At 41.0% G+C, this 15,546-nt stretch overlaps 1 protein-coding gene across 1 annotated transcript; it reads right to left on the bottom strand.

The window, feature by feature from the left end:
- Positions 1-921: 921 nt before the first annotated feature.
- LOC105382279 (inorganic pyrophosphatase) lies at positions 922-15,090 on the bottom strand. Its single transcript, XM_048622975.1, has 7 exons — positions 14,858-15,090; positions 10,901-11,175; positions 10,237-10,441; positions 9,143-9,267; positions 2,836-2,894; positions 2,442-2,551; positions 922-1,096 (listed from the first exon to the last, which is right to left on the bottom strand). Exons 1-7 carry the CDS (start codon positions 15,057-15,059, stop codon positions 1,065-1,067), a joined length of 1,008 nt encoding a protein of 335 aa, XP_048478932.1. The 5' UTR covers positions 15,060-15,090; the 3' UTR covers positions 922-1,064.
- Between the last annotated feature and the right edge of the window lie 456 nt (positions 15,091-15,546).

Genomic DNA, 15,546 nt, shown 5'->3' with positions numbered 1-15,546 from the left:
GTGTGTTCCGTGAAATGGGTTTACGTGCCTTTAACTAGCTATCCATTCTGAGCCGTCCTGAATTAGATGAGAATTTGTCGATTACAATCTATAGGTACAAAATAAATTACTTATATAAATTTGTACCTTCATAACTTATGCATTAAAGTAGATGGTTTTAAGATACCATAGTCATAAAGTAAATAAACTTACCGAATGGTGTAACTATTTTCTTATCCAGGATTCTCACGGTTCACGTTATTTTTGTCGCATATTTTTCCACATATCTTCATGATCTTCAATAACACTTTACTGCGGGGAAGCATAAATATTAATTTACTTTCATATCCCGAACGTAATACTACCCTTCTGAAGATCTTATGTAAACTTGTACAGTCAACATCATAAGGAAAAGGTTCCGAAAGTAATCCAAATGATATGAATGTAAGAATAAAGATGGTGTACTTGTCTCTTTTTTTCTGTGTGTGTGCGGAATAAACGTTTTTTATTATTATTAATATTTCGCATCCTCTGCTGATGTCAATTAAAAGGTCTCGGGTTCGATCCCCGGTCGTTCAGATATTTGTTCTTGTGTCTTGGTTATGAAATGCTTGTGTTGTTGTTGTTGATATCTGGAACGCGCCTGAAAAGCGTGGAGATTATTGCAATAACCCTCCAGTCATGGAGGGGGTCAATGTGTTACAGAAGACTATAACGGTCTCTACTTTTGCGTTTGTATAATACCAAATTTTTGGGTAGGTTTCAACTGTACCTATGTGATGTGGACTGTACTATGCAAGTAGGTGTTTTGAATATAAATAGAGATCTATTATAAATTCAGATCTCTTAAAACACACATTCGGTTGCTGTAATATTTATTCGCACTTTACATGATTGTGCCAAGTAGGTATCTAGTCACGGTAATAGGATTAAAACAAGACATAGAAAAACCAACGTTTATTTTACCTGTAATAAATTATATCACTTATAGATACGTAGTTACATTTGCGATCATTCACTGAGTTGTCCTGACGAAGTCGTGACGTGGCGGCGGTTGATTGGCTGAGAGCGATGACATCATCAATCTAGAGGTTCGACAGGAAGTGCCATTTGTCGACTGGAACAAGGGAGAAAATTAACCAGAGAAATGAAGTAAAAAGAATTTGGTAGTAGGTACTTATAGTGGAATCAACTTATATGGAACACATTGGCATTAGCTAAGCGGAAGCTATTTTCATTTAATTATTTGGTACATGACAATGGCAGGATTTAAACCCACAAATGAGATGAGCAGACCTTTTAGGTACGCTAAGTTATTACACAATTCCTTACAGAAACGGAACTGTACTATTTTACTAAAACCTAAATTAATCGGGCCTTCCCATTGCCTAGTAGTGATTGGAGGCGGAAGACCATAGATCGGATCCAGTGGCGTGCTTTAGGCGGGTAGCCGGTAATGATGGGCCGAGGACCGAGTGTTGTGGCGCTCCTTGGGAGAGGCTTATGTCCAGCAGTGGATGATTATTGACTGATGATGGCGTGCTTTGGGAGAGTACTGCAGCGATTATCAGATTTTTGAACCTCCGTTAACGTTGTGTATCGTCAACTGTCACTGTCAAAATGTAAGGCAAATTTGTTAGTTTCAAACAATGATTTCAAAAGGAAGGATACGCCCTTCAGAACATTTTACTCAAACCTTCTTCATACAAGCAAAATAACTGCCATCTGTGATAATTTGTTGGAACTATGTCAGAGCCGAGCTACTTATCCTGACGACGCAACCTTGTACGTGCGTTCATATTTTACCGTCACCGGACAGTAGGTACATAATAATATGAGTGAGTTGCATGCGGACGTCCGTACAAGGTTACATCGTGCGGCCATTGTAGACTTTGGTAGTAAAATAATTATCGCTTTAAAATGTGTTTATTTATTTATTAAGGATGATACGATGTTCCATATTCCTTTTTGACCTTCGTACCATAGTTTTTGTAGCCTTTCACAACAAAAATAGGCATATTTACACAAGAAACAAAGACTCATCTCCCCGTCACAGACAACTGCCGACTGAGGACCGTTGGCCCTAAAATGTCTATTTTAGGGCCAACGCGCGGGTGCCATTTTCTTGAGTGGTTTGGCCTGTCCTTACGCAGTAATATATATGTCAATGGTTTCAAAAGTGACTATGTTGGCGCTGTTCTTTTTCTATGTTGGTGTAGTATCGAAAATAGTATCGAAAGGGGAGAAAAACTAAAAGCTAATTACAGATGGCGCCTTAGGCGACTGTGCCTAATTCCCCAGTTCTAATTGGTTGGTTCAGTTGCCATTTTTTCTCCCCCACAATGTTTTTGGTCAGCACCTGAAAGGCACACTCGCTGGTGCTGCCAAAGTTTCTTCGCCATCGCCACATAAACCCGTGATAGGCCCTTTGCTATAGGCCGATGATGATGATGATAACTCACCAGTAGCGGGGATGGGCTGCGCGACGGCCGGCAGCGGCGCGGCAGCCAACGCGGCGGCGGCCACCGCGCGCTCCACCTTGTTGGCGCTGCTCTCCACTGTCACGTTCAGCCTGTGGACAGAATGGGAGTTAAGCTGGGTGTCTACTTAGCGAATTATGAGTTACATGCCAGGTGGAAGTGTTCACTAAGAGACAATATAATTTGGCGTTCTAAGCCAAGACAACGATTCGAAAAGACTCATGAAGTATCTCGGTATCGCCGCCTCCGAGCTGCGATGCCACAAACAAATACACACATGGTTCATACTTATTAAACATAATATATTTTACTTTTCTAAATTATAATTAGGTGTGTTTAAATTTTTGTGACTTATAAAATATATAAAATCACTTACGTGGAGATGTCGTTAGCTTCTGTCGCGCCATTCACCAGGCCCTTCCAAAACTCGTGCACCTGAATAAAAAGCAACAATTAACATAATTCAGACTGTTTTCCATATTTAGTTTCGTCAAGTAATCCTCTATGACTGTAGCTAATAAACATTTATTAGCATACATTTCATGCATGGTATAAATCGCTACGGACGCTTTATACCATAGAGAGAGTTGCATTGTGACAGGCAAGCGGGACGGTCGGGTCCGCCGGGCGCTCCCGGGCCCCAACACGTGTTGGCCGCTGGCCCTTGCGCATAAAAATGCTTTGTTTCGCGTTGCCTTTTGTTAATAAGTAACCGTTGTACGAAAGCGCCTGAGTCTTTATAAGTTATCAAGTGATGTCTTATTTATTGATAAAGTTTTGGAATGTGTATACTAGAGTATAACATTACCTAATCTCTTGCCTTGTACCAATAGTCATCCAAATAAAGTGTGTGGTTTTAGTGTGTGAGTGAAGTGTATAAGTAATTATAGTGTGACGCAGCCCCTTTAAAGGCTTGACAGAAGTTCGCCATCTGCCACCGTCATACCCTAAAGCAACAATCGTCGCGAGAATCTGGTGAGAGAATTCCAATCCCAATCTAGAGACCGACTGACGCTGCCTCAGTAATACCAACTATCCGCACCACCGTAGTTTGACGATCTAGACCTTAAGGCACCTGACATAAGGCAATTATCATACTTTATCATCCTTCCAAATGCTCCATTTGAAATTAAAAGGCTTTTCTCTCAATGTCCTGAACGAGAGTGGCGGTTACTTCAACTAAGAAAAACGTGGTGATTAATGCATATTTTTAAAAGGGTCACAAGAATACATATATATTATTATTGCTTTAATACTTATCCAAATAGCAAGGTTCCAAATGAATTTACCTTAAGTCAACAACAAAAAAGCTCAAATTTCTTTGTTGCATGAACAGTGTACCTAATATCTGTTATATTTTGAAAAGGATTAAAAGTAGGTAATATTAAAACCAGTCCGTATCAAAAAAAAACTAGCACGGTGCCTCCACCATCCAGCAAATATCAACGAATAATTTTAAACTTTAGTTAGTAAATTTAAATATCCCCAATTTATTCATTGCATGAACACTAACGCAGGTATCCTATTATACAAACACGTGCAGGGTTTAGGACCATAAAAACTAATATTTTTCCCACAGCAAACGTAATTCTTAAAAATAAGCTCTCTTTCAGCCCAGAATATTTTCTTTACAAAAACCCCGGCAGTAGACCCATTGCGCTAAAAGAAACAGAACATCTGCAAGCCATAAAATAGACCCCAAATGAAACAATGGGGTTAAAGAAGACAAAGCCAAAGTTGGTTAAAAAAAAAAACCCTCATTGCAACAACGATACTTTGAAATAGAAAATAACAAAAATGTTATAGAAAGAAACTGTACCCCTAAAACAATAGCTCACCGAATAGTTTAATGGAATTCTTTAAAGTATTTTCTGACCACTTGGTATACTATGGAGAGATGTAGCTGTCTACATCAACGAACGCTATTCAAGGGAAACTGGAAAACGAAAAAAGGATAAAATACAATAAAATAATTATAGCAACTATAGTTAATATGCAACCGCTGCCTACATATGAACCAGCTAGAACTGAATAATAAATAGAAGTAAACAATCAATTTATTTTCAATCAATTATCACCACCATTCGAAGACGCACAAACACAGAATAAGTATCATCAATCCCGTAAACGTAAACAACCCAGCCCAGAAGCCACAGACGCAAGGCATAGGAACGCTAGAGGAATCTACATCCACATAACTGCAGTATCAGACACAGGAACACTTCAGGCATAAGGCATCAGCACAGGACCACTGCAGCATCAGCATAGGACCACTGCAGCATCAGCACAGGACCACTGCAGCATCAGCACAGGACCACTGCTGCATCAGCACAGGACCACTACAGCATCAGCACAGGACAACATCAGCAACAACACAGGACCACTGCAGCATCAGCACAGGACCACTGCAGCATCAGCACAGGACAACATCAGCAACAGCACAGGACAATATCAGCAACAACACAGGACCACTGCAGCATCAGCACAGGACCACTGCAGCATCAGCACAGGACCACTGCAGCATCAGCACAGGACCACTGCTGCATCAGCACAGGACCACTACAGCATCAGCACAGGACAACATCAGCAACAACACAGGACCACTGCAGCATCAGCACAGGATAACATCAGCAATAGCACAGGAGCACTGCTGCATCAGCACAGGACCACTACAGCATCAGCACAGGACAACATCAGCAACAGCAAAGGACAATATCATCAACAGCACAGGACCACTGCAGCAATAGCACAGGACCACTGCATCATCAGCACAGGACAACATCAGCAATAGCACAGGACCACTGCTGCATCAGCACAGGACCACTGCAGCATCAGCACAGGACCACTACAGAATCAGCACAGGACAATATCAGCAACAACACAGGACCACTGCAGCATCAGCACAGGACCACTACAGCATCAGCACAGGACAACATCAGCAACAACACAGGACCACTGCAGCATCAGCACAGGATAACATCAGCAATAGCACAGGAGCACTGCTGCATCAGCACAGGACCACTACAGCATCAGCACAGGACAACATCAGCAACAGCACAGGACAATATCAGCAACAACACAGGACCACTGCAGCATCAGCACAGGACCACTGCAGCATCAGCACAGGACCACTACAGCATCAGCACAGGACAACATCAGCAACAGCAAAGGACAATATCATCAACAGCACAGGACCACTGCAGCAATAGCACAGGACCACTGCATCATCAGCACAGGACAACATCAGCAATAGCACAGGACCACTGCTGCATCAGCACAGGACCACTGCAGCATCAGCACAGGACAACATCAGCAACAGCACAGGACAATATCAGCAACAACACAGGACCACTGCAGCATCAGCACAGGACCACTGCAGCATCAGCACAGGACCACTGCTGCATCAGCACAGGACAACATCAGCAACAGCACAGGACAATATCAGCAACAACACAGGACCACTGCAGCATCAGCACAGGACCACTGCAGCATCAGCACAGGACCACTACAGCATCAGCACAGGACAACATCAGCAACAGCAAAGGACAATATCATCAACAGCACAGGACCACTGCAGCAATAGCACAGGACCACTGCATCATCAGCACAGGACAACATCAGCAATAGCACAGGACCACTGCTGCATCAGCACAGGACCACTGCAGCATCAGCACAGGACAACATCAGCAACAGCACAGGACAATATCAGCAACAACACAGGACCACTGCAGCATCAGCACAGGACCACTGCAGCATCAGCACAGGACCACTGCAGCATCAGCACAGGACCACTGCTGCATCAGCACAGGACCACTACAGCATCAGCACAGGACCACTACAGCATCAGCACAGGACAACATCAGCAACAACACAGGACCACTGCAGCATCAGCACAGGATAACATCAGCAATAGCACAGGAGCACTGCAGCAATAGCACAGGACCACTGCATCATCAGCACAGGACAACATCAGCAATAGCACAGGACCACTGCTGCATCAGCACAGGACCACTACAGCATCAGCACAGGACAACATCAGCAACAACACAGGACCACTGCAGCATCAGCACAGGACAACATCAGCAACAGCACAGGACCACTGCATCATCAGCACAGGACAACTGCAGCATCAGCACAGGACCACTGCAGCATCAGCACAGGACAACATCAGCAACAGCACAGGACCATTGCAGCATCAGCACAGGACACCTGCAGCATCAGCACAGGACCACTGCAGCATCAGCACAGGACCACTGCGAGCCACGAGTAAGCCACAGATGGCCACAGATACGCTCTCCAAAAACCTTATTCCTTACCTATACCTACTCTTCCAATATTGGCTTTTTAGGGTGCATACTCGGTCGATTATATTCACTTTCCTTACCTATCCTTGAGCGTGTGTTCCCCCTCCCTTAAAAATATTCTGTGCTACCCAGTGGGCCTGGCGTATCCAGGATGCAGGGTAAAACCTGGCTGGGATAGTGCAATTCAATTCAAATTCAATCAATCACGGACGCTTTATACCATAGAAAATCGAGTACTCGTGTAACTTATAGATAGATAGATAGATAGAATATTCTTTATTTGTACACATAAAAGAAACTTACAAAAACTTAAATACTAACAAATATGTACAAAATTGGCGGTCTTATCGCTTAAAGCGATTTTTTCAAGACAACCTTAGGGTGGAAGGATATTTTGTTTAAAGAGGGGTCAAGTGTACTAAAGAAATGTAAAGGAAAAATTAAAATAATGATTTAGTTATTATATTATAAGTCCCTACAAACATAGATAAACTTACATGTAATTATACTTATATACCTAAAATAAGGATATATATTTTATAATAGACTACATAGACCTACATAAATATAATAATCAGATTTAATAGGATATATATACGTAAGTCTGAAATAATATAATAAGAGCTCCAAAAACAAGACAACATATGCAGTTAAATACTAAGATAGTGTTCCTTCAACATTCTTTTAAATGAAGCCAATGACGGTGCTTTACGGATGTCTAATGGGAGATCATTCCATAAAGTGATCGCCTGTATAGTAAACGAATTACTATAAAATTTTGTAGAATGGGGAGGAATATTTAGGCGTAAGTTGTGAGCAGAGCGCAGTGTGCGGTTGTGTGATTCGTACCGGAACTGAAAGCGCTCTTTAAGATAAGCCGGGTATGATGGGTTAAACAGTATTGAATACAAGAGAGAAAGAATGTGGGTATTCCGGCGGAGGCGAATGGGGAGCCACTTGAGCTTGGTGCGAAACTCAGAAACATGGTCATATTTGCGTAAGCCAAATATGAACCGTATGCAAACATTTTGGAGGCGCTCAAGTTTGTTAAGTTGCTCTTCGGTAAGATCGGTGTAACAAGAGTCGGCATAATCTAGAATAGGAAGAAGTAAGGATTGAGAAAGAACAATTTTGGTGGCCGTGGGTAGGAAATTCCGCAATCTCCGGAGTGAGCCTGCAGAAGCGAACACCTTCCGGCTCACCTCGTCGAGCTGATTCTTCCAAGTCATAGCGCTGTCCATGTAAACCCCAAGATTCTTCACACATTTACTCCAATGTATGTGGACTCCGTTAAAAACTATTGGAGGCAGGGTATTTAGGTCAACGAGTGACGTAAATCTGGGGCTCCCTAAAACTATGACCTGCGTTTTGGTCGGGTTTACCTTCAGACCGTAATCTTTGCTCCATAATAGTATGTGGTCAAGGTCAATATTTGTTTTGCGGATTGCAAGTGGTAGGTCTGAAATTGACGCTTGGTTATATATCTGTAGATCATCTGCATAAAGGTGGTAGGAAGAAGAGATATTGTCGGAAATACTATTTATGAATATAGCAAAGAGAAGAGGAGACAACACGCCACCTTGCGGGACACCGGCTGTGGTGCTACACCAGACAGAGTTGGACTCTTCGATGCGGATTCGCTGCCGGCGGCCATGCAAGTAAGTATGAAACCAGTCAATTACCGTAGGAGATACATTAAGAGAACGTAATACCCCCAATAGGATATCGAAATCCACTGTGTTGAAGGCGTTGCTGAAGTCGAGCAGTGATAGCACAGTCAGCTCACCGTTCTCCATACCCTGGCGAACGTCGTCCGTGATTTGCACCAATGCCGTTACCGTGCTATGACCTGGGCGGAAGCCAGACTGATAAGGATTCATCAGATCATTGCGAACCAGGAATTTGTTCAGCTGATGATGGACTAGACGTTCGAGGACTTTGGAAAGGAAAGGAAGTATGGAGATAGGGCGATAGTCGGAGAAGGATGGGTTGGATTATCACTATATTTTACACTAAAGTAAGAGTTCTTTAAGTATAGTCGTATATCAAAGAACAAGAAGTAGGTCACATAGACTTAACTACCGTAGACTTCGACGAAATGTTGTAGAAACGTAGGTATATTGATTATTGGTTAGATTTATAAATAGCAATTGATTTTCTACACTCATTATTAATCACTTGACTACCCTATTCAGTTCATCGTACTAATATCATAAATGCGATTGCGACGAAATTTAAATGACGGATGTGAAAATGTTTATAAACACAGGATATGAATTAAAAATATAGGGTGTATTAACACATAAGACAACTTTGAATCACGAAATTCCCACGGTATACCCGAAAAAAACTAGGGAAAATCTTTTACAAAATAAATACCTCATCAATGACTTTGTACGCGAACTCAGCGTTCTTGGCCTCTCCGTCGAAGGCGAACTGGTTGACGGGCTTGCCGTCCGGCACCTTGTACAGGCGGAACCACTCCACCGTGGCTTTCAGCAGACCTGGAGGGAGAATATCATGAGTTGCTGAAAATCATCAACACCCAATGCTTATAAGCTTGGGTTGACAAGACGAAAAGATACAGAAGTCGGATAAGGAAAACGAAGAACGAGTTAAAGTAACCGCAATTAACACTAGAGTAGAGTAATCGTTATACCGTTTCAATACTATATCTATCGATAGCTGACAGTTACTTTTATACTGTTTTGACAGAATGCTACTTTTTATGTGTCACAATCGTATGATAGTAACTGTCAGCTATCGATAGATATAGTATTAAAACTGGCAGTATATCGCGATTCGCCATAAATACGGCGCTGTGATTGATGGAACGCGCATTAAACGAGTTTATCGCCCGTCGATCCATGCTGCGGGGCCAGACAGCCTGCTAGCGATTAAAGGATCTGATCTCGATCACCATGAGCCACTACCAGCTGATTCCCTATCTTCTACATCACAACTACTTCCTACCTGGATAATAAGTCTCGATGTTACATATACATAGACATATAGTTTTCTAACGTCAGCCACGTTGTTCATCGTAAGACCGGCCAAACGAACGCCAACGAAGGATATTTATCGTTCGCTAGCGTTGGCTTCCGCATGCTCGTAGGAGTTCGTTAATACGTCCAAATACAATTAGTGCTCGAACGAACGTTCGTCGGCACTTGATTCCGGTTCTTTTCTCTTTCATTCGCAATTTAATCATGGACGACGACATCTATTGAGGCACCATTCTGCCGCTAGCAGAAACCTGCCTAAAGTTGTCCTATCCTTACCTACTATATCACGATTCATAAATACAGCGCTGTCATTGGTGGAACGCGCATAAAACGAGTTCATCGACGTCGATAAAGGATCGTTGCTACTGGGCCTGTCCGTGTCCTAGCTATTACAAGCATCTGTCTCGATCACCATTAAGCCACTACGGCTACCCCTATCTGCTACATACATCACAACTACTTGGATACCTGGATAGTAAGTCTCGACGTCAGCCACATCGTTCATCTTGGCGGCGTTGGCGTCCCTGGCGTCGATGGCCAGCAGCTTCCAGTCCGTCTCGCCCTCGTCGATCAGCGCCAGCGTGCCGAGTATCTTCACCGGGTACACGTCGCCGCGCGCCGCCACGCGGGTGCCGATCTCGATCACGTCTATTGGGTCGTTGTCGCCTTTTGCCTGTTTTTAGGAGGTAATAGAAGTGATTTAGTGCTAGGAAATTTAAGGCTAGGTTCATATGGCCGCGCGTCATCAATATAAACGATAGTTATCTTTACTACCACGCGGTACCGCGTGGCCATATGAACCTAGCCTTATTGTGAGCTTTTTATGTATACTAATATTATAAATTGTTAAGATGTGTGTGTTTGTCACAAATAAAAAACTCGAAAAGTACTGAACAATCTTAGATATTTTTTCATGATTTTTGCCCTGGGATTCAGACAGGAAACTTTGTAGAGACAATGCAAAATGAAAGATAAATCTAGAAAATGGAACAATGTACCTAATCCTTTATTTGAACTGAGATTATGTTATTAATGTAGACTAGTCCACAACTCTATTTACAACCATGTTGACAAAGAAAACAAACGCTTATATCAAAGATAATACCATATTTAATCATCTTGAAGTGCTTACCTGAGTGCCGGGATCAATATGATGGGGGTTCTCCCAGGTCTGTGGCAGGGCTCCGTAGTTCCAGATGTAGCCGTGGTGCGGGAAAACATTGGAGACAAACCGGAGGGCCCCCTTCTTTGTGTCCTGCTTGATCGGGTTCAGTTTCTCTGACAGGCTGATCTCCATCTTGGCGTTGCTCCAGCGGGGAACTTCCACCACCATATTCACAAGCTTGGCGGAACGGTCCGCCCATAGTGGAATGTCGTGGAGAGGTGAAATTGGGCCGCATTCATCCTCTGTAATGATGATAATGGTTTTGTTATTCTAATTTTCCATTAAGGGTACTTAGCATTTTTTCGAAAGTTTTTTTATGATGTTTGGGTTAAATATTAGACTATTATATTCATTCAGAATTTTGGCTTCCTGCATACGAAATTTTGTAAAAAATTGGCTTAAGTTATTTTGCTGTGGTAAAAATACCAACTATTACCTTATATGACTTTCCCATACAAAAGGAATTTCACAGGATGTAAGTTTATATTTAACAGATAACATCAGACAGAAACAGTGATTTCCCACACTATCTTATTTTATATTTACTTTGCAATATTGTTATCAGTTATCACAATAATCAAGTGACCTTACCTTCATATCAATAAGGAAATGATTGGTTTGTTATGAACATTATACATTTATTTTATGGTTTTGACGGAATTAATAATCCTTATGTAGCATAATTGATTGCTTATGTTAGATGGCAATACTGGACCACATCATCGTACAAATTCCCGTACTATGAATGGAGGGTAAATTATTATCACAAAGTAATGAGCTGGCTGTATTTAATGCATTAAGGTCTGTTTCTTGCCAATCCTGCTTAGAGAGGACCAAATGTACTTCAAGACCTTATAAAAGTTTGGTTATTATCATGTATTTTAATGTCAATTGAGAAAACAAGTACTGTATTTTATTATGCCTCTTGTTTGTGATCATGGATAGTAAATTACCTTTGTTCCCAGCCAGTCACACCTCAACCAGTCACACTGTTACTCGTTGGGAATTTTATGTTCAAAATTCCCATCAGTCCACACTCTGTTACTCGTTGAAACACCCTTTTCCTTCATTCCCAACGTGTCACATACAACTGTAACACTGTAACTAGTTGGGACTATGAAAATAAAAATTCCCAACAAGTCACAGTAACTTGTTGGGATTTTCAATGAAGAATTTTCCACCATAGACAAAAACCGATTATAGAATAGAATACACTTTATTTGTACACCCCAAAAGAATAATAAAATATTCAAGTTGTAACTTAATTTGGATGCGGAAAGCTAAAGATCACATCCAGTGGCGTGCTTTGGGAGAGGCCTACGTCCAGCAGTGGACTGCTATAGGCTAAAGATGATGAACCTAATTAGGGTACAAAAGGCGGTCTTATCACTAAAAGCGATCTCTGCCAGACAACCTTTGGATGGAGGGAATAAGAGATTAAGGTAGATGGCGCTAGTGAAACCTCATCAAGTCTTTTGAGCCAATACAAGAGTCCAATGGATCTGAATTCCACCATATGCGATAACTATAACTACTACATGGCTGTTATGCAAATTAGTAATATTAAGTTTTATCTAGTTTAAGTTTTCCGAATAAAATAAATAAATAAGTACGTAAGTACTAGATCGGTGTTGGTCCCCATAATTTTCGCCATTATTTTGAGATCATCTGCATCTTCCGTCTATGTCCGAGGCGCGCCCGCGGTGTAAGCGCCAGATCGTCATTAATCTGAGGTAGTTACTTCGGAAGTACCTAATTATTTCTTCATGGTGAAGCAGAGCAGATATGAGTCGATAAGTAAATATCAAACTGCCATAAAGTCACCTCCACGCAAAATTTGGGAAATGAAAGTTTTCATTTTCTCTATTATTTTGTGGCTACTGCTGTACTACCCACCCAGTATCTATCTATCATTCATAGAAAAAAAATGATTGGATTTTACAATTCGGTTTTGATTTTATAATTTTATTGTTAACTAGTTTAATAAAACTTATTTGATTGTTCGGAATAATTATTTCTATTTTCATAAGTACTTTTTCAAGAAACGAAAATAAAAAAAATCGTAATATCAAATACTTATACAGTGTGTTGTTTTTCGGACCCGACAAACTTTAAGGGTTTCTACGAGTAATATAATCGAGCCACATATGTGGGGGTCTAAGTAACTTAAATTAGATTTTCTTCTTCGTTTAGAAAATCATCTCGAGATTTAAACGCCTTACGGACATGAAATTAAATGCAATTATCCGCAAAAAGTCAGCTCTATTCATTTAAAATATTCACAACTGCTTAAAAGTTACATAAAAAAGTTCGAAGCAACTTTAAAGCCCCATCCATACGCTTGCTGTTTGTCACAAACACGGCAAACAGCAAACAAAGTCCCAAACACCAACCACAATCACCGAACACAAACAGCCATCCACATGCTCGGCGAACGCTCATAACATTCCGAACCGGCAAACACGGCGGACGACGAGCTATTATTGTGGGTTGACATATTTTTATTATATAAATTAAAGCAAGAGAAAGAAAAAAGGAAAATAAGAAGAAAGCAAAGACTATGGTGGGATAATAATAATAATTAAAAAAAATAAAAACTGACTTGTTCTTTTTAATTAATATTTTATTTTATAGTTTTTAGTTTATTTGCAATATTTTTTAATTAAAAGTAAGATGCAAATGATACCAAAAAGTCCTACTAATCAATACGAATCATTCAAGCCTAAACACGAGGTAGTTGCTATATACCGTTGAGGAGGTCCCTTGATTGCCTTCCGTTTCCATCATCAGATCAGCTCAAGGTCACCATCATATTTTTTTGTTACAAGAACTATATTTATGTTTTTAATTTCATTAGAATCGGTTAATATGTGTCCAAAATGGAAATTCATACCCTGTTTTTACCCCTTTACCCACCCTTAGGGGTGAGATAAAATTCTGAAAAAAAAATGGGACCACCTGGGAGCTCAACCCAATACAAAAAAAAAGAATTTTCAAAATCGGTTCAGAAACGGCTGAGTAATCGGTGAACATACATAAAAAAAAATGCGCGCCAACGAAAAAGTGTAGCAAGTTGATACGTCCGCCTCCCGCAATGCTAGCGCGCATACTGATCGCTGCCAGACGTGTGGATACGTAGCGAACTGTTTGCCGAACATCCTTTGATCTGGCAAGAAAAACCGACACCGATGCCGAACACTGGCGAACACAAACACAAACAGGCAAACAACGACAAACACCCATCCACACGTCAGTGTTTGCTGTTTGCTGTTTGCCATTGTTCGCCGAGCGTGTGGATGGGGTATAAAATGGCCGCCATTTCTAGAATATTGAGATTTGACCCCACATATGGGGGTTTTTTCTCGATGAAATGACTCGTAGAATCCACCCTTAAAGTTTGTCGGGTCCGAAAAACAACACACTGTATAAGTCACAGTACCTATCACTGGTTAGGCATCATCATCATTCATCATCACTGAACAAATCTTAACGATTAACGGGAGAACAGTTGGGAATTTTCTAGTTTATGTTCCCATCCAGTTACAGCGGCTGGTTTGGAATTCAGAAATAAATCATTCCCAACGAGTAACACTCCCATCGAGTAACACTGTGACTAGATGGCACACTTTTCATGAAGAATTCCCAACTGTATACAGTGTGACAGGTTTGATGTGTGACTCGATGGGAACAAAGGGTAAATTATATAAATTGAGGGTCATCTTTGGTCAATTGATAGTGATACTAGTTAGCTGACGTGTCCTGAAGCAAAGGTATTGTATTTTTATAAATAAGCAAGCATCTTGGAACTAGCTACAGTTGATATGATAAGGTCACCGGTTAGTTCAGTATTTAGGTGACGTGTAAGTGAGGGGTCAAGGCTACATTCTATTCCGGCAACGAAGAAACCGATAAGTTAATACTTACTGAAGAATACCCGGTAGTCTGGTGAATAGGCTGAGCCTCTTTCTTCTGCCACAAACATGCTGCTGTAAGACTGAAACTGCACTTGTCTCTGCAATGAGCAACTGTTGTTTCCAGTAAGCCTGGCTATAGGCAATACTCGACCGGGGGTGCTCAGCTGACGGAAAACGGACACACACCGCAAACCACAACGTGAAAATGACATTTTGGCCGTTCCGTTCTGTCACTTTTTTAATACTAGTGAAGTGAATCATACAAAAAGATTAAAACAAATTTATCGATTACGTAACCTATCTGCATAAGATTCATAGATATTTCGTGATTTCTTCATGATAAAAATGTGTACTGTTCTTAGTGTTTTCATAAAATGTATCTTAAATTTCCCTAGATGCTGGACAAATTTATATTTCAAGTGAAGTGCGCATGGACTCCTTTGCATTTGCAATAGTGTGTAAGAGCATTAAATCTTTATTGTCTATGGTCTTTGAAGTAAATGGCGGGAAATAAAACGAATACAGAGACGAAAGTTTTGAAGACTTTTCTAATACAATATCTTCTTTATCAGGACTTTCTTTAGTTCAGCTGTAGGTACTTTTTATTTATTATTTATTTTTATCCTCGTACTGCCTCTTATTAAATTCGCGTCAAATCGCAATACGTACTTACTTGAAAATCTACTCTAAGTCAAGGTT

Source organism: Plutella xylostella, chromosome 9 (assembly GCF_932276165.1).
Source record: "Plutella xylostella chromosome 9, ilPluXylo3.1, whole genome shotgun sequence".
Taxonomy (NCBI): domain Eukaryota; kingdom Metazoa; phylum Arthropoda; class Insecta; order Lepidoptera; family Plutellidae; genus Plutella; species Plutella xylostella.
Note: the sequence above shows the minus strand (reverse complement) of the source record. Positions and strands in the feature narration are given on the sequence as shown.

Bases quoted from the DNA above. Each gene is read 5' to 3' on its own strand.
- LOC105382279 (XM_048622975.1), bottom strand. From the start codon at position 15,059: ATGTCATTTTCACGTTGTGGTTTGCGGTGTGTGTCCGTTTTCCGTCAG. The intron at 9,268-10,236 runs GTATCCAAGTAG...TTCTCCCTCCAG, and splicing joins CGTCGAGACTTACTATCCAG to GTCTGCTGAAAGCCACGGTG. The intron at 2,895-9,142 runs GTATTTATTTTG...CTTTTTATTCAG, and splicing joins CGTACAAAGTCATTGATGAG to GTGCACGAGTTTTGGAAGGG.